Genomic DNA, 20,485 nt, shown 5'->3' on the forward strand with positions numbered 1-20,485 from the left:
CGGGCTGCCGCAGTTGCGCTGCCCGGGGCAGCGCCCACCCCCGGGGGAGCCGGACGTCGCTCCAGAGAACAGAGAGAGCCCAGTGGCGTCAAAGAAGGGGCGAGGGAACGGTGCTGAGCCTCCGGGCCGCGCACCGCAGGAATTCAGTAATAGTTTGGATCCCCTGCGAGGTGGAGTACTGGGGTGAAAAAAATTATGGGGGCTACAACACGATAAACACTACGTGTGGCCTCGCGATTGAGATGTCTGGCATCTAATTAACACATTCAGATTTGATCTGGTGAAATACACATGGGAAAAAAAAGCTGCTCTCTGAGCTCCAGCCAGCCATTCTTCAGTAAGTACTTAGCAAGAGACTGTTAAAGCTTACAGTTAAGGACTTTAAATCATCAGTGCTAATGACTGTAACATCCAATTTACAGAACTGATTCCAAGAACCTATCAAAATATTAAAAGCTTGTCAACTTATTCAAATAGACATGCAGGAAAGCCAAAAAGTATCTTGTGAGTATGTGTGTTCTAGTCAATAGATAAAATGGTCTCTTCTAACAATTATTATAGTGTTGATTAAAAACTTAAAAATATTTTGCCAACAGGCAGCACAATAATGGACCCAAAAATAAAATCCTTCAAAGTATGTCTTGACTGCAAATTACCAAACCACTGCCTCTGTGTAGACTGTGTTCCTCAGTGAAGTACTATCTTCCACAACAGTCATCTCCTCAAGCAACTGGGAACTGCACAGCCCTAGCCACTGACAAATGAAGGCAGTTTTGAGACTCTTAAAGAGTGTATTTGGTGAAAAAAGTCTATGACAATACCAAAACCTCACACATCCAGGTAACGAAATGGAAACAGACAATACAAGACAAACACAGATACAAAGGCAATTAAAAGCTGGAGTAACAGGGACAAAAGAGATTGCTCAAGGTCTATTCCATTAAACTGGCTCATTCCTTAAACTGGCTCTAACTGAAAGGAGTTTTATCTAGACTTACCATATAAGCACTATCACACCAAAAGCCCTGGCTGCTGTTTTGGAAATTAAGTACTGCTGTGTTACAGCTGATGGGACAGTTAAGAGTCTGTGAAAATCAGTCTCAGAGCAGGGGAATATGGTTAGTACCTCAGAAACAGCATGGGAATCTGTTCAGATTAGCAACTGAAGAATACATTTTCAACTTTGGAACTTGTAAAAACCCGTGAAGGAACTGTCACTTACTCTGTGTGGCCCTGAAAGACATTCACAGAATGGATAGAAGGATCTCTGAAATCCCACAGACGGAAGGTTGTATCGCGTGATGATGTCACCACAAGACGTTGGGTGGGATGTGTACAACAATGTGTTAGCTCTTGGTCGTGCCCTACAATTGCAGATGAGAACATGTAAGGTAATGAAAATAGGAATTTTCATTTCCATGTACACTTAGAATGAAATGCTAATGATTTTCTCTTTTTTCCCCAAACAGAAAAGAATAATAACAATCATTCTGAACTTTCATGTTGCAATCACTGGAAAAGTTTGGAACTGTATTTAAAAGCAAAAGGGAAAAAAAGCCAAACCAGTACTCATGTCACATTATTATTAAGTAGTGACAGGTTATTGCTACTTAATACACCACGAACACACCAAAAGCATTGTGCAAGAACTAAAATCTGGCTACATTTAGTTTAAAACCAACTACTTTCTTAAGTTATAGCACAAGCTTAAAGGAACACTGATTCATGCTCAGAGCATTTACAAGTTCAGAATTTTAGAAACCATTACAACGTATCTGAAGGGGGCCTACAATGATGCTGGAGATACTCTTCATCAGGGACTGTAGCAATAGGACAAGGGATAATGAATGGGTTTAAACTTAAATGGGAAGTTCAGGTTAGATATAAGGAAGAAGTTCTTTACAGCGAGGGTGATGAGGCACTGGAATGGGTTGCCCAAGGAAGTGGTAAATGCTCCATCCCTGGTGGTGTTCCAAGGCCAGGTTGGACAGAGCCTTGGATGGCATGGTCTAGGGTGAGGTGTCCCTGCCCATGGCAGGGTGGTTGGAACTAGATGATCTAAGGTCCTTTCCAACCCAAACCATTCTATGATTCTCTGACTGAGCAGCAGTGTAAGTCTTGTATACACTCACATTGTACTCTAGAGAAACAACTTTTCCCAATGTTTTGGTATGTACAAATAACCCCACGTATAAAAGTGTACCACTGATCTATCTTTTTGTAAGTGAACAAATACCTGTAAGGGAATGGACAAGCTCGGAAGTTTCTACATCATACAGATTTGCTGTCCTATCCCACGATGCTGTCACAGCTTGCTTCCCCCCAACAAGCCAGTCAGCTGCTATGACCACTCCTTGATGGCTTTTCAGTGAAGTTAACGGGGCTCTGACAGTGGGACAATCACTAGAAGCATCTCCATCTCCATCAGGTTCATCTTTATCTGAGAACTCAACTTCATCCTCTCCAGACATTTGCTATAAAATGCAAGAGGGAAAAACAATAATTAAAAAAAAATTTAGAATAAAAGGGCAGGAATGTCTCTAAGTTACATTTTACAGTGTAAATGCTTCCCAATCACCTCAATGCCAATATGGGTAACTTAATTCTATAGAATCTAGCCTACTGAGGTACTCACTTTCAAAAACTTAGTTGGAAGAACGAGTTAAATGCAGTCTCTGAACTGTTTAGCTCTGATCTTTACTGTCTGGTAAGTCCTTTTATATTCCCCTTACTGTAACATCCTTGAGTTTCATTGCAGCACATTTATCAAGGGACTTTTTTTCCTTTCAATAGTTAAGGGTAAGAAGCATTTAACAGGGCATTGACTATTTTAATCTCTGGAAGACAATCATTTATAGCTGTAATTTTATCTATTAGAATCCAAATCATGACATCAATATTTGTCCACTTGTCAATACACAGTCATCATACAGTGCTGATGCGAACTGGATGAAAATAAATTCTTCTGCTAACCATGAAGCATCGATCTCTGAACCCTATTTCACTTCTGCAAGATAAATACACTTATCTTTTACAACATTTGGACATAAAAAAGATAACATTGGTACTGCTCTTCCAAAATAGAAATACCAAATCAAATAAACTGAAGCAAACGTTTTGCATTCAGAACTCTACCTCATACTACCCAGCCACCTCTTGCCGCTGCTCAGCTTGCTAAGAAGCTCCTGCTATACAAACCATATTTGTCTTCATAATTTAGTAAGGGCGCTTTTAAGTCAGATAAGCATTTGACAGTCTACAGTAAGTACTGACTAAGTAAAAGCCTGGGGATGACAACATCAGACAGTGTGGTAAGTGCTGGCAAGAATCAATTAGAAATCAGTAAAGATACAATTAAATAAATGCCAAAATGACATGTCTTTACCATCAGTTTTCAATTCAGAGCAACTATAGCTAATACAAGTGCCTTAGTAAGTTAAGCTACAAGAATTTAACTAGTTTAAAAATTTCATTATTATTTATGATTTGAATTATTACAAAAATGTTAACTTGACAGTTCACGTACTTACACATTTATTATCTTGAACAAAAAGTAAATTACTTGTAGCTACGTATCCTATTCTGCACCATGGTCTTTGAAAACATGGAATCTTTTTTGAAAGAAAGGCTGAAATTTGTCTGTTAACCTAAAACCTTAAAATCTCACCTTTTGCAATACTGAAATCATGTAATTTTTTAATTACGTGTAAATCTAACATTCAGTCTTATCATAAAACCTGTATCTGGTGAAATTGCTGTGCAATTAGTTCAGTTGCAGCAAGTTGATTGCTTACATTGCAGTCTGCAGTTGGCTGAGGTGTAGGCAACTGTATTAAGTACCTCCAGATGTGAGCTGTCTGGTCTCCAGATGCTGCACAGGGGGAAGAGAGGTTAAAATAAAAAAAGAGAGAGAACAGATAAGAGCATTTCCTTCAGCCAGTTCCTCACCCAGCACAGTATGAACCCACTCACGCTACAGCTGGACGACTTGTTCAAAAGGATGCTGCGAGGGACAGTATCAAAAGCCTTACTAAAGTCCAGAAAAACTACATCCACCGTCTTCCCTCCATCCACTTGGTGGGTAACCTTATCATAGAAGGATATCAAATTAGTTAAAGAGGACTTCCCCTTTGTGAACCCATGCTGACTGTACCTGATGACTGCATTATTCTTTAAATGCCTTTCAACCCAATGTACCCAATGTAATCTTCTCCATAATTTTTTCCACAAACTGAGGTTGGACTAACAGCTCTGTAACTCCCTGTGTCCTCCCTCACACCCTTCTTGTAAACTGTAATACCACTGGCTGGCTTCCAGTCAGCAGAGGCCTCCCCAGACTCCTAAGACCTTTGGTAGATGATCAAGAGGGGTCCTGCCGTAACATCCACTAGCTCCTTCAGAACTCTGGGATGAATCCCATCAGGTCTCATGGATTTGCAAACGTTCAGCTGATGTATGATTCTAAGTGTCTGTTTTGGAGCAGGTAAGCACAAATTACGATACGGCAAACACAGATGGAAAGATCTAGCTCTGATTTTTTATGTCTTGAAATACAAGAACAATTCAGTCAGCAAGGATACTGACAAAACAGTAGGGAGAGGGGCTACAACCCAAAAGATGCTAGTGAATGACATATTTTTCCATCGTGATTAACATACAAAGCATATGAACAAACTTCACATACCTGTAAGAGCCACTTGCTCAGATGGATGAAACTTTATGGAATTTACTGTGGGGGAAGAAAAAAAAAAAGTTAAATTTTAAGCAAGTATACTAAAATAATCATTTCACAATGTTTGGGCATCAAAAGGGTCAGGGGAAAAAAATCAAGAGGTCTTTGATTTTAAGTAATTTTTTGTAGTATAGCAGTGAGATATCTCTTAGGTGAGATAAAGCACAATGGTATTCTGAGTACATAAACCTAAACAGTATCAAGGAAAGAAGCTACAGTTGACTATACAATACACACTTTCTAGCAAGTTATTTCCTGAATCTAGTACTAGCACTGCATGTTGTAGAGGATAAACAAGCCACATTCAAATAATCGTGTGTAAGCTGACAGAAGATAGTGCTTTGGACTTCCATAAAGAGAATTGAAGTATTCGTAACTATTTCTAGCATGCTGAAACTTGCTGTATATGACCATCAACTTTCTGATTATTACTTAAGATTGCAAGAACAAGCACCTAAAAACCTAATGCAAATAATACAAACCAGATTTCAGTCCTGCAACCACATGTAATCAAAACATTGTTTTAGAACAGTCCTGCAAGAATTCTACCACCCTATTCACTTTTTATTTCAGTGCGTAAGATTTAATTACTTTTCATTACTAAGTAAAATCGACAAGTTTCTCTTCAACAGTTCTTCAAAAAAGAACTTGGAAATCATTTCTGTCCATCATGCAAGTAAAAAATGTTTATGTTGTCAGTAGAGCGTGGTGTAATGAGTCTAAAGAGATACTCAAACTGTTCACACTGAACTAACTCAACAGTGCACCAACTGCTGGCACCCAACACCTTCGCTCCATTTCAAATCAACTGTCAAACATAAACAAGTTTTACTAAATCAAAAATACATTATTTTGAATATAATTTATATGCATTTAAATTTTTTTATAAATTATAAGGTATGTAGAATTTATATAAATTTATACATATTAACTTAGTTTACACACAACTGTTTAAATACAGGTTAGAGCTTTTATTATTTTCATGGTTAGCCAAACAGCAATTACAAAATACCAAATTATCAGGATCAAAATGCAAGTGATTGGAGATTTAAACATGACTTTATGGAGGATAAAGGCACCCTCCTCCATGCACCAAACAACCTGACGTACCTGAACAAACTGAAGTGTTACCTGTTGTTTCTATGCATCTATCTATTCATATCTTTGAGTTGTACGAGCCAGAAGTCGTATAGCAGGAAAAAGTAGAACTCATATAGCAGAAAAGTAGAACTCATGGTTGAAGTAGCTGACTACTTTCTGGAGAACTTTATTCTATTTGTATTTTTGCCACAGAGTTCACATGATGTGCTAGCTGAGTTATTTAACCAAACATATCACATCAGTTACTGTGTTGCTCATTTTCTGGGTGCATTATGGATCATGCAGTGACCACTCAACTCAACTGATCACTCAGAATGCTCAAACCTCTTCACCGCTGGTCTTTAAGATCCTATACTGTAATTTTGTATGAAATAGAAGGGGGCTGATCAGGTGCTTGTAAAATTGGACATCAAAAATGAAGACTAGCTTTGAAAACATTCACTGCACTGCACCTCGCCACCCAAGGAGGGGTTTAAAAACACTGCTTCTGTAATATTGATACCAGTACAAACAAATGCCTTTATCAGTTAACTGTCTTCAAAACAAGATTTTAATATTATGCAAAAAATCATACATGGGATCACATATTAAACAAAGTGCAAATAGATGTTCACCCAGCATCTGTATTTTGTATCCTGAATATGAGACCCTGCAAATCAGCTAATTTCTGATTATATAAGCTTCTCTTTCTCTGCATATGCATGATACCTCAATGAGTTCCGACATTTAACTTCTGAATGTCATAACTATGCCTGTGAATTTCTTAACACAGACCTGTTTATTAATTTAGCATTTACAAAACTGTCTTGATAGACCTCTCCAAGAATCATATTACAAGACATTCTCTGTATGAAGATTAGCGGAACTTCACAACTGACTTGTTAATGGTGTTGGCAAACTTGCAAGTGAAACCGCGATAAACATTTGTGTCGTCTAAAACACATTTTCCCCTCCCACACACCATTTCCAGTTTTCACAACATGCCCTTATCTTACCTGATCCAACATGCCCTACATACTTGACAAGGCACTTCCCTGTTTCTATGCTCCACAGTAAAGCAGTGTGATCTAGAAAGATTAAAAAGCATCTGTAAATATTGTTACAAATTAATCAGTTAGAAATGAAAAAACATACAACAAAATTATCATCAAATGTAGAGCATACCACATGAAATAGATTTCAAATGTAGGACAGACCAAATCCTCTTTATTACAACCTTATATATGAAATATACAAGCTTTCTATCATTATGACTTACTACACAATTCCCCCAAAAAAGTAAAGGCCCTGTCCCAATCGTATTAATTCACAGTAACTATTCAAAGGCAAATTCTACTTTTGATATTTTTCCTAACTTGGTTATATACTTATTTATAATGTTTCAACTGTGCATCACGAAATTCAAAAAGAACATGGAAATCATTTAGTGATAAAAAAGTCAGGCAGTTACTACAAACAAAAAAGAGTTCTATGCACAGACTATTTACTTCCTGCATGGGAGTCACTGCGTTAAGTCACGGCAAAGCACTATGAAAACTTACTTAAAAAGGAAATCACTCCAAATGCCCCTCCTTTATCCTGCCACACCCAAAAATAATTAATTAATGTAAGTATTTGTAACTGGGAAGAATCTTAATGTTTAATTGGAGAATGGCTGTTTCCAAGTTAAACTGGATGTCCCACACAAAGACAAAAGGTGCCCCTCAGTGGACACATCAAAATGATTAACAGCTCAGTTTATGAAGCAGAGGTTTTGGGTCCATAATATATATGTCCAGTAAGTGTTCAGATTCTGTTCCAGTTTCAAAAGACTGTCAGTGGTTATGGTTTATTTCCCTAGTAATTTTACAAAACCACACAAGCCTCTAGACAGTTTTTGGATCCTAATAGATTTAGTGATTTATTTTTTAGTACCTGTTCCCTCTCAAGTGGAAAGAAAGGAATGTAGTAAAGCTAATAAGAACTGAAAATTAAGATTTTTAGCTGCCCCTACATCATTAGGCATGAGCCAGATGAATATAAGAATACAGAACATGCAAAGTACAACTAAGTCTACGGCATACATAAAACAAAGGCTAAACAATTCTATGACAGAAGTCTGTGGGGATCTCTATATACAGCCCTATAACATTCTGTGTGAGAGGCCCCTCCAAGCAAGCAGCTCCCCAACCCACCCACTGCACCATCCAACAGGCTGCAGCTGACCTTCATGGAAGCTAACTGGCACATACTTTGGAAAGATTAACAAGGATGCCTAAAACTTCTAAAGGTTAAAACCACTCCAAGGAAACTCCAATTTAAGAATTTTTCAGCTACTGAATTTCTTTAAATTGACTCTTTCAGTGTGGAGTTAAAGTACTCAAGAATGCTCCTGATCTACATTTGGTACAGCTTAGGGACTAAACCAGAATTTTCTAAAGATTCAAGTAACACAAAACTTTACCAGCAGATGCAGTTCCCAACACCACTGGCTGAGTTTTCGCGACACTGACATCCCAAATACCATCCCTGTGGCCAATATATTCCTTTACCAGTTGACAGATTGCCCTTGATGTTGTAGTTTTAAAACTGGATACAATCTGAAATAGCAGAGAGACCAACATTTTTTTTCCATAATGACCCAAGATTACGTCATTATCACACAAACACAAAAAGATACTCCTTTTCATAATGATTCTTCAGTGTTCTGACAGTTCATTATCGTCAAAACATTTGATGGTAGGAAAGTGAGCTTGGATGTAAACATACCTCTTCATTTTATTTTTTCTTCATAACACCCCCCTTTTTACAGAATGCAAGATAAAATAGTCTGTACTACAGTAACGCAACCTCACTGGACTAATGAGTTACACAAATGTAGTGTGCACTTCCCATTCAATTTGGGTAAAGAATTATAATTTTAAAAAAAGAAAAATTGAAATAAAATTTTAAAGATTTTAAAACCCCCACCAAGCCACAAAACCCTTCAAAACCTTCCTTGCTTATTCCCAAACAAGTACATCTGATAAGTTAGAGATGGACCATGTTATCTAGTGTAATGTCTTTGAAAAAAATGTACTTACTACATAATTCTAGTAAAATCCTGAAACATTACCACCTAAAACCACTTTTTTTCTTCAAACCATAAAACTAATCAACTCAAACATTAACCTGAGAGCATCAGATGCCAGTTTATTTGTGTAATAAAGCTTTTTTTTTTTTTAAAAGATATGTCAAACTCATCTAAACATTTGATAAGCACATTCCCTCAAAGCCAATGCTATTAGGGAAGAACAGAGAAGACTCATTAAATCCAAATCTGTATGTGCATAAGTAATACCACATGAAAGGAAGAAAAAGTCTAGCTAAACCAGTAAAACTATAAGGCACTATAGTACAGGAAGGCTGAAAACACTCAGTATCTACAGAAAGGAACCAATTTGCAAAAATTGTACATTTTCAGATAAAGGAGAGTGCAATATGAAAACAAACAGACAAAACCAGACAAAACAAAAAAACAACTTGATTTGCTGGAACACTTCCAGAGACAAGTGAAATCAAGAATGGTGAAAGATAACTTCAAAAGGCAAAACCACTTTTAAAGATATCCTATTTTTTACCCCACACGTCTCAAAGCTCATAAGTGTTCTTTGAGAACGACTAGCTGAAAAGCTTTGTTAAAACCAAAACAAAAAAACAACTTCCATTTATCAGGGTTCTCCTCTGCATGCAATTATCAGCAGGTATCTATCTGGCCAGTTAAGTCAAAAGCATTGAAGGCTTCAACAGAAATCATATTAAGACTTATCTACAGCTTAGTAAGAATTAGAAAATTAATTAAATCTACAGTTCAGATACAATAAACTAAGGTTAAAATCCCATTAGTTTTTCGTATCAAAAAAGAAGGTTTTAAGTATGCCATTAAAGCAAATTACTTCCAAAAAGGTTTCTAGAAGTTCAAGAATATCTGCAAAAGCATTCCAAATCCTGAGCATGTCAACTTTCCAGTGTTGAAATTATAATGCCCTATCTGAATTCCAAATTAACAGCTAATATGCATTTTGGTTTCATAGCAGCAGAAGCACCAATCATTAAGGATGCATTGAAAAAATGGGTTAACGGAAAAAGTTGTTAGGTCAGCCATACTGCAGTTTCATAAGCTTTGAGTACAATCCTACAGATGCAACTTTCACATTGAATACAGTCCTTAAACTCAATGGAGTTACGTATAAGAAGTGGAACAGCAGAATTAAGTAAACAGTTAAGGACTTAATACAGCGCTCAGCTCAAATTCCAAAGTTGAAGTTTTTCAACTCTCAACCCCACACTCAAACTATGCTTGTGTTCTGTCTTTCTAATGCTGAGTCAAACCCTCATACAAAAGTCTTTTAGGAGAAACTATCTCCTACTCATCAACAAGCACAGATTTTCTAAAACTGCTGGGCAATGCTTTAACTGATCATTTAATGGGAAGGCTGTAAAACTCTTTCTGGAGTAGAAGCAGTCTTGAATGAACACACAGAAGTTAAAAGTTCAAGAACGCTATTTAACCCTAAATATCCCATTACAGATATTTATTTAATGCACACTTTTCCTACTGGTTTGTTGGGGTATTTTTTTCCTCTTGCTTTTTTTTTTTTCTGTTCCTCACTTCAAATACCAATAACTGGATAAACTAGAGAGCGCCTGGATTACTTCCCGATTCCTTAACCATATATAAACAATTTTCCATGACAGAAAAGGAAATATAACATGCAACTTGATAAAAAGAGCCCTCTGTACTGCAAATGTCTGCATCTACGAACAACTACAGCTAAATTACAGAATCTTGTCCATTAATGTATACAGAATCTTATTTTTAGAGTACCAAGCACTTGATCTACTCTGTCTCTTCAGTATTTGAACACTGATATATAACCCCTGCTGCTAAAAGCATCGTTTTCTGAGATGATTTTTGCCTACTTAATATTCAGACTCCTAATTCAGCTAAGGAATGAAAAGTATCCAGGTACAGGAATTTTCTATGAAGGCCTCGAATTAAGCACGTTTACCTCAGCATTTTCTCCAAGAAAATTAACAGATTGCTTTAGTCTTAGCACATTTTACCAATATTACCAATATCAAGAATCACCTTTTCTAATTAGAACAAGCAAATATTGAAAGCTCTTTTCAGAACAAACCTAAATTCTCATGGCAGGGGGGTTGGAACTAGATGACCTTAAGGTCCTTTCCAACCCTAACTATTCTATGATTCTGTATGTTGGCAATCAGAAAAATGTAATTATGTGCAATTACACAATACAATTTGTTTGTAGAACTTAACTCTCTTTTCATATCCCAAAGGGAAAAAAAGTCAGTATTTTAAAAAGGGACTTCTGACAAGTTTTAAATTAGACACAGAGTAAGAGTATATAAGGATGGGCTGAAAAGAGAAGTTGTGATCCACTACCCCACTGAGTTTGGAACAAAACCCACTTCTGATGAACAGCATTGTTCATTCAATGCTCATAAAAAATACAGGCACAAGAATTTCAAAGCTGTTAAACCCTTAAAACTCTTCAAATGTCATTTTCCCAAATAGGATATCATGGAACTCTTCAGTGCATCCAATCAGGATACAGATAGAAAGATCATGATTTGTTAGAAACTTAGTTATAGACTTTTCTGACTTTTGCCTAGAATCTCTTTGTGGATCAAGAGACAAAAGGTTACAGCTTTGACATTTCTGTGTGGGAAGGAAGAAGCAGTCAAAATAAAGCCACTCCCATGAAGTGCAGAAAGGTTTCAAAGAAGACACTGGACAGAGATCCTTTCAAATTCATCACTTCCCTCAGCTCTCTTGATTCAGAGTTGTGGAAAGAAATATATCAGCACATTCAAATGTCTGTTGGTTACTGATTGATACAATACATCATGTCCCACTACTCATGACTACCTCCTGTGCATGCCTGCAGAACACTGGGAAGCACAGCAGTTACCCAGAAGTCTCCACCCCATACTTTCCCATTAAGTTGCAAGGTCCACTGCCTTGCCTGGGAAAGAATATGCCAGCAAGTAAAAGAAGAAAATAATTTAATACCAACCTAAACAAAAAAAAAAAAAAAAAAAAAAAAAAAAAAAAAAAAAAAAACCCCCACCACAAAAAAAAAAAACAACCAAAAAAAAAAAAAAAAAAAAAAAAAAACAAAAAAAAAAAAAAAAAAAAAAATAAAAAAAAAACCAACAAAAAAAAAAAAAAAAAAAAAAAAAAAAAAAAAAAAAAAAAAAAAAAAAACACCCCACCAAACCAAAATAAACAACCAACCAAAAAAAAAACAAAAACAAACCAAAAAACCAAACACCACACCATCAAAAAAAAAAAAAATAAACAACAACAATTAAAAAACCTCAAATACTACACTAGAGAAAATACTAGTTCATAACTACATAGTAGGCGTACTAATATTTTATGTCCCTATTAATACCATGTTGTCCCTGTTCAAGCGGCCTCATTAAAGAAGCTGTAAGTCATAAACTCTTAGGCAAGAGAGGCACCTCAATGAATCAAATTGGCAAGAATAAAAAAGAAAGTTTTAAAAACAATAAAACAAAAAGGAGATCAAATCATAGAATCACAAAACACAGTAACTTAAATCTGTTTCACCATACTAATCTTTACTCTTACTCTCAAACTTTCAGACTACTTAACAGATGGTATTTCCAAGCCTCGTTCAGTCATTACATAACCACACATTAGCCTGCAATACCAGTCACCACAGAGCTTCCTACACAGTTGATTCACATGCCAGATCCTGTTGTGCTTTTCTCACATTTCATTTACCCTTATTAATGTATCATGAAGTGACCCTGAGGTAGAGTAAAAAGAGCAGCAGGTTAACGCTCTGAAAATTGAAAAAGGGGAAATTAGAAAGGGAAAACATACCTGACAGAAGCAGATGAGCAAAACAAAAAACATCAGAATGGTTTGCTGTGCTCAGAGACCAAGCAAAAAAAAGATAACTAGCTAACTAACTTGCAAGGCTTGCAGCATAAAAGAAACAAACCATTTTAGAATCGCAGCTAAAAAATAAGTAAAAAACCAAACACAACAACCCACAACCTGTAACAGTACACATACAGATGCCTGCTTAAATGCCCATTTCAACTGCAATACCCAATGCTTATTCAGAAATTTGCTACCTACTAAGTTATTTCCCTCTTGAAACTGATTTTTTTAATTCTCTTAAAAATAAAAAAGCAATCCCACATACACACATGTGCACACTCTCTCCCCTCCAACACTCATTCTTAAAAACAGGTGAGCAATTAGTGTAAAATGTCATATGCTGTGGTTGAAGTAATGGGTAATTGATGAATCCAAGACAAACATACTGTTCCTCAAGCGGCAGATTTACTCCAAGAACAGCACTACTCAGCTTAAAGAAAGTACAATTTACAATTTAAAGACAGCTATGTTAGTCTCATGAGTACACACTGATGAGTAGAGATTTAATTTGTCTCATACCTTGCTAGTAGATGCTTTGTAAGTTGTCTTTAATTTCTGAGAAAGCTGACTGGTACTATGACTGGCTGTTGAGACAAATAAATTCAAAAGAAGATATTTCAAATATAGCATTAGCTTTTTTGTGTAAGTAAATGGTATTAATTCCCTTCAATAAAATTCTAAGTTTTGGCCATCAAAGTATAAATAAAATTAATTCGAAAATACTGGCTTAGGATTCTTTGTGGTTCTCTTACCTTTTGCTTTCAGTTGTCCTTTGCTCAGTTCAGCTCCATCAATTGTCTGTCCTTCAGCTGCTAAACGCTCATTCAGTGTATCAATCTCTCTGCGTACTAACAAAACCAAAATTCGTATTAATCCCAAAAATTGAGTGTCAACAGCAACATCATTAACACTATTTGATAATTGTTACAGTTAGTAAGTAATCTATTTTATGCTAAGGACAGCAAAAGAGAACAACTGTGATTTTATAAAAGCAGGTCTAGCCAAGATATAAACCAAGACTCATGCTGAATTTTCCAAACATTAACCTTGACCCAGATTCCAAGGAAAGTATTGGCAGTTTTTAATTACTAATAAGTGTGGCTAAGGATTAACAAAACTGCTTCTATGAAATACATAGCACATTTGCATTGAATTAAATCCAACTTGCAGCATCATAAATACTTTAGCCGCAGAATTAGTATGTCATTTACAAAGATTTTATTAATCACAAAATAGCTTCCTCCCCTGAATGCCTATCTACTATTAAGAGTTTCAATAAGAAAGGTAGTGCAGTAAGCGTGTATTTTTAATACTTCGAAATACATTCAAAACATGTAGAATGACATATGCATTATACATTCAACTGTTTTAGAAACAGTAAATACAATCAAAATACTTTCATTGCACATCAGACAAGGCATATATTTGTAACAAGAACACACTTTTCTATCAATTATTTGTAACTCTCATGAGTGCCATTTCAACACGAGACAGAGTGATGGCATAGCTAAAACAAATCAAGTACTTATAAAACATTGCCAGTGCTTGGGCTGGTTTAAGATTGCTCAACTTCATTTTATAAAGAACATTTTCAGTGGCTTAGTTTCTTCTCAAAATCTGGGCTGATACTCTTTTAAGTGTTCTTCTCAGGTGAATTCTTATTGAGAGGCTTTAACCAAGCAGTTTGGGGCCGTTCTTGAGCACAAGTCTAGGCCTGTCTTTCCACAAATTCTTAGGGCTTTTTTAAAGAACTCATTCACTCCAAGGCTTTGAAATGTGGGAGAATGTGACACATCAAGAGTATGATTCCTGCCACTTCTGACAAATACACTGAAGTCTCAGCTCCGAGCACCAGAAAAGACAGTTTACACTTCCATACCACATCCAAGTGCTTGAAATGAGCAAAGCAAGATTCTTTTGCTGTCTCCCAAGTCACATAAACCTAAACTTTTATAAAACACAAACTATATGAAAATAACTAAACAAAGAGACAGGCTTGTAGCAATAGATGACTGAAACAAGCAAGCCTGGCAGATACACAAGTTGCCTGAAAAGAGTAGGGCTGATGCCCAGAAGGGATAAGAAACGGAAGAAACTAGAATCAGTTCATATAAAGGAAAAGGAGTACAGGAAAAGCCAGGGAGAGAAAAACCTTAGATTCTTTACATATGGTACCCACAACACTAGTGTAGGAGTTAGACCAAGAACAAAAAATAACAGACTGAGCATCAGAAGAGAAAAATTTACAAACTGTCAGGGGAGTGGAAAAGAGATCACAAAGGCCAGGAGTGAACTTGAACTGAGAAGTGAAAGAACATGAAGAAACAGAAATGGAATGGAAGGTACAGACAAATTCACCACTTGTTTTCTGACAAACATTTCTGAAGGTTGGAGAGGGAAGCTTGCTACCAGCCAACTTCTCAACAGGAGGCTGAGAACACAGTGGTTCAAATTGTCACAAAAAAATAGGTAGTGCTGATGTAGCGTTTAACCAACACAATCTCAGGTTTTCAGAGAATAAGAAATCAGCACATTTTCAAAAAGCCTGCAAGAGCATTTTTTTAACATGAGTGTTTGGTTTAACTGTGGGAAGAGATTAGGTGTGGAAAAAAAATTGACTTGGAGCCAAATCAGACAGTTTCCACAATGCAGAAGCCAAGCCATGCAACACAGCTTCCAAAATCCAGCAAGGACAACTGAGCAGAGGCTTTACCATATGACTGCCTGTGTTACTTACTTTGGATCCTCTGACATCACCTTGGATGACATTACCATACAACTGCACTGTCATTAAACAAATAATATTTTTTGCAGATAATACCTGGAATGTTTATCTGAGTGCTTCACTTCAACGTTCATGAACCACTGAGGTGCTGGTTATGCAATTTACTAAGAAGTATGATCCAAAACCACCACATTTTACACTTCAAGACACTTTTCCTATTTTATTTAATAATATTCCATCATTAAAATGAAGCTTGTAAATACACAACAAAGCCACAGCCTTCAATGGTTGAACAGAGTTCCTGACAGATTAACATGGTATATGCCAGAGCCTACAATGACAAGGAGACTTTCACTTTCTTTGCCTAAGAGTCAAGGAGGATGACAGACATTAGTTCTCACTTCTTGTATCAAACAGCTAAGAAAGTGATGGCTTCTGAAAAAGTATAAACTCTGTCTTTGGCTACAAGTTCAAAATAGTTCTTAAACTCCTCACAGAAAAGCTACACGAATTACACTACAGTATCCAAGGTAAGTATCTCAGCACTACTATATGCTAAATTCAAACAATTCTTAAGTTGCTGGAAAAAAAATACTCACATTCCAAATTTTCAATATACAGGTTTTCAAACTCCCGCTCTATTTGTCCAAAAAGTTCAAGGAGTGTATTCCGGATAGAAGATGGTAGTTTCGAATCCTAGGAGGCAAAATACTGGGGTTTATATTTTTCTTTACATATATTTTATGTACTTACCCTTCGATCTGAAACTGGTTTTAACAGTTCTCTCCAACTCCCACACCAAGGAGGGAAATCAAAGCTACTACTAGTACAGAACAGAAAACAAAAAGCTCTGTGCATCATAAGATTATTCATTTGACATACTCCTTCTCTTTCACTGGACAGAATTCGAATCTCCTGAATGGCTTTTTTACTTTAATTAGTGAAAAGTTATTAAAGCAAGATACGTGTACAACTCATTAAAAAAAAAGGTGGAAAAAATTACAATATAATGTCAAGGTGCTTCCAGTTCAAGAGGAAAGAATACCTTCAGCTGACAAAGTAATGCACAAGTTGAATATGCATTAGGTTAGGAAGTTGTCATCACAAAGCACCTTATTACCAGAACTTAGGACAAACGAACCTTTTAAACATATTTTTAACTTCTACCTACTTTTGTCACTAACCATAAAGAAAATTGCAATTTCTAATCCTTCCCTGCTTGATATTACTGAAGCAGCTCCTCCTCACAGAGTATTCTGAAGCAAATTCACAGAGGAGGGCTGTTTTCTTCCTTCAACATAATCAACACAGCAATTCCGAGGCACAAAACCAAGTATGTAATAAAGCCACTAACACAGGATTTACATGATCTGAGCTCAATGCACAGCCTGACCACAAGTTTCTGTTGGCAAATTATTTACTTTTTATTCATCTGCCTATAAAACAGAGATCATCACCATATTTTCCCTTAACAAATGCATGTCATATCCTAAACAAGTAACTACCAATTTCTGCTGGGAATCACGATTGTCATTATATCAATGATTCTGTTATCATTGTTAAGCAGACAGTTAATAAAGCAGAAAACAACTGACTGCAATATACTGAGAACCTAGTACTAACAAATATCTTAAAATTTAAAGCACAATATGTTACTAAAAGATGGTAAATTAGAAAGAAGAAAATATTGTCATTAGTATAATAACTCAAATTAATCAACTACAAGTACGGATCAAAGAATGAACCATCCTTGCTCACCACGTAAGTTCTCCTAAATCTGTTCTATTCTTCAGTTGCTGGTGGACCACAGTGTGTAAGTTGATTTACTGCATTTATGATTTACCTAGGTAGGCTGCTGTAAACTTTTTATATAAGAAGCTTCCACTTAACTGAGCCTTACCCTAATAATGAAAAAGTTGAATTACTCCTTTGTAGCACATCTAGCCCACCACCTCACAATTCAGTAACACAGCATCTTATTACTAGAAAAACCTGTAACTAACGCAGCTGTATTCAAGACCTGAGAAATAGCTATGCAAGGAAACAAGTTATCAAATTTCAAAGTGAAATTCATATAGTAGCATGTAGACCATATTACCAATATATCGATGTTCATTTGTCAGAGATACAAGGAATGTGCCTATCAGCAACATATATTTTTTCTAAACAAAGAGAAAGTTTGTAATCTTAAAATCTTGAAATCATCACTATGAGCAAAAAAAGAAAATTGAGTCAGCTTCTGCCACAGCACAAACCACTACTATAGGTCTAGAAGTACAAAAGAAGCATTATTAGAATGGGAGTACAAATGTTAGCACAGGACAGTACCCAAATTCGAGTGAACTTCATTATTCAATCAGCAAGTTCAGTGCTGATTATAGCTTGTTTTGTTCTTAAGTGTTTCAGCAAACCCAAATCAAAAGAAATTCCTATAGAATGAGGAAGCGTGTGCATACTGTCCATCAGAGGGCAGCATGCGCCTTCAATCAAGTCAGCCTCTAAGAAACCAGAAATTAATCTCACATTTTGGTTCATACAGTCGACATGGCTGTCTTCAGAAACAGTTAGAAAAGTTTATCATGATCCCGATTTTGTAAGTTATTTCTGAACATCAATTTTAAAGAGCAGAGCAAGAGAAACCACTAATAGCCATGACATAGATTTGTTCATAATTCAGTTTTACACCAGTTTCACAACTACTTTAAGATGTGGCACTGTGTTAAAATAATGGTACTATGCTCCTTATGCCCCCCCTAGGATATTCCCTTCTGCAACTTCATCTACCTCTTCCTTGAAACAGTACTTCTGTTCATACATTTACAGTCAACCAGAACGTGAAACAGATCCCGATTAAAACAAACTTAAAACAAGAGATTAAACAAGAATACTATACAAAAAACACTGAAGTTAGAACTCTTTTCAATTCAGTTACCCAATAATTTCATACAGCAAGATTATGAAAGAAACTAAATTATCCTACAACTTTCAAAACCAGAAAAGGCAATGTTAGCAAAGTTTTCAATCCACTTCTCAGAACCTGAAAGCATAAGCAAATCTGAACCTGCCCTAAAGTAACCAGCAGAGTAAAACACATCCACTTCCTTTACTCTCTTTAAAGTTGGCATTATTTAAATTAGCTTATTAAAATACCATGTAATAATGTTATCTTTTTATCTGCAGAAGTACTTATCTAGATGTGGTTTACAGCTCCACTGTGAAAGGGCATTAATACTCTCTACTTGTTAGAATCTGCCACTGGCAAGGTTAAAGGTCAACAAAATTAAATAAGATGATACACAAAACACTTAAAACATTTACATATTACGATATAAGACACTTGGAGTTTGTTAAGAAATACAAAAACAGCATAAAATTTTGGTTTACTACAAGAAGTGACAGCATGTCTTAACCTCTCAGCTGCCATTCCACTCCTTTCCTGAAGTAAGGCTGTAACAGTCCAAATGCATAGAGTTTTCTAGCCGAGTCCTTACATTCTCCAGCTTCTAGATGACTAGAAACAACAACGTGGGCTCTGTTAATTCCCAGAAAGCTAACACTGTAATCTATTGAGCAACAGGTTCAATTTAAAATAAAAATAAAAATAGGTCACAACACTGAAAAAACACAAGGTTTTCCCTTCAGAGCACCTGCAGTCTAGAAAGTGAGGTTTCTCCTTGCCAAACCCTGTTGATATTTCAAACCACCTCTCTGATGAAAATCAAGTTTTGCATCACCTTTGCCAGGCCCACATTAACATTGTGTAGTTAATTAGTTGTAGTAGATTTAACAATAAATAGTTTTCACACTGCTTATCTCTGGCAGCACTACTTCAAACACTTCTCACAGGAGCCTTACCCACAGTTAATCTCAACATTGTTAGGTGAAACACTCCAGGTGCTTCCAGACAGCATCCAGTAGAGACTGACATGATTATGAAAACTACCAACATTTGTGGTAGTTGTTTTTTTCCCTTAAGTTTAATACACAGAAGATCACACCTTTGAGCCATATTCAAAAAAAAAAAAAAAAAACAAAACCACCCACCCCCCAAAAAACACACACAAAACCCCCACAAACAAACATCTACAGTAGTTCATGCCTTTGTCACACAGGCAGTATTTGTTTACTTTATGGAAAGGAATGCAGAACAGTGCTCCCAACTAATACCTTCCCTTTCCGAGTCGTAATAACAAATATTTTGGTTTATTCTTATTCTTGGGTTACTACTATTCCAAATTCAAGCTTACAAAATCAAGAATCAATCTTCAACTTTAAGGTGGTGGGGGAGGGATGAGCAGTAGAACAAATGGGCTGTTTCTTCGCATTTCTTCATGGGTTTATCACACATGTAAAAATACACAAAGGCTGATAAAAAGCTCCACAGGTCTGAATACAACCTGAAACATTGCCAGTGTCCACATCGATAGCCTCCAGAGACAGTCAGCACTTATAAGCAAGAAAGCCTGCTGTTCCTGCAGCTTTACTGGACGTATTTCATTACTTAAGTCTATTTCATTTCTTCACACAGAAAACACTCCTCATAAAAAAGTTATGGCAGTTACCCAAGAAGCAGTGTATTATCTTACCTGCCCTTCCAACATGTCTCTTTGCAGTCCTGCTCGTTCTTGCTCGGAACTGTTGGTTCTTCGGATTGAAAGACTGTGTGATTTACGTTTCTGCTTTGCTTGGCGAGCAGATGCACAACTTCCACTTTCTATTGGCATTACTTCAAAAAAACAGCTTCACAGAGGCTCCTATGATAAACTAAGGACAAGCGTTACACATTACAAATTGTCTTGCCAAACTAACCAGAGTTTAAGATTTATTTTTCTCAAATACTTAGCTCTAAATTTTAGAGTTGTTTGGGATGCCATTAAAAAGAATCCCTCTTTACTTACACCTATTCTTCAAACACCATTAAGATCAAAACCACATATGCATATACATAAAGTGGAATAACTTT

General features: G+C 36.3%; 1 protein-coding gene across 1 annotated transcript; it reads right to left on the reverse strand.

Annotated features, from left to right (window-relative positions):
* Positions 1-1,173: 1,173 nt before the first annotated feature.
* WDR37 (WD repeat domain 37) lies at positions 1,174-20,246 on the reverse strand (the record flags this gene model as incomplete). Its single annotated transcript, XM_010010318.1, is given in 10 exon segments — positions 1,174-1,364; positions 2,237-2,474; positions 3,795-3,871; positions 4,685-4,729; positions 6,829-6,900; positions 8,277-8,412; positions 13,317-13,381; positions 13,550-13,645; positions 16,122-16,218; positions 20,109-20,246. Coding segments are annotated over 10 exon segments (1,155 nt in total), but the record flags the coding sequence as incomplete, so codon positions are not given.
* Positions 20,247-20,485: the final 239 nt, after the last annotated feature.

Source organism: Nestor notabilis, unplaced genomic scaffold, assembly GCF_000696875.1.
Source record: "Nestor notabilis isolate BGI_N333 unplaced genomic scaffold, ASM69687v1 scaffold9222, whole genome shotgun sequence".
NCBI classification, from domain to species: Eukaryota; Metazoa; Chordata; class Aves; order Psittaciformes; family Psittacidae; genus Nestor; species Nestor notabilis.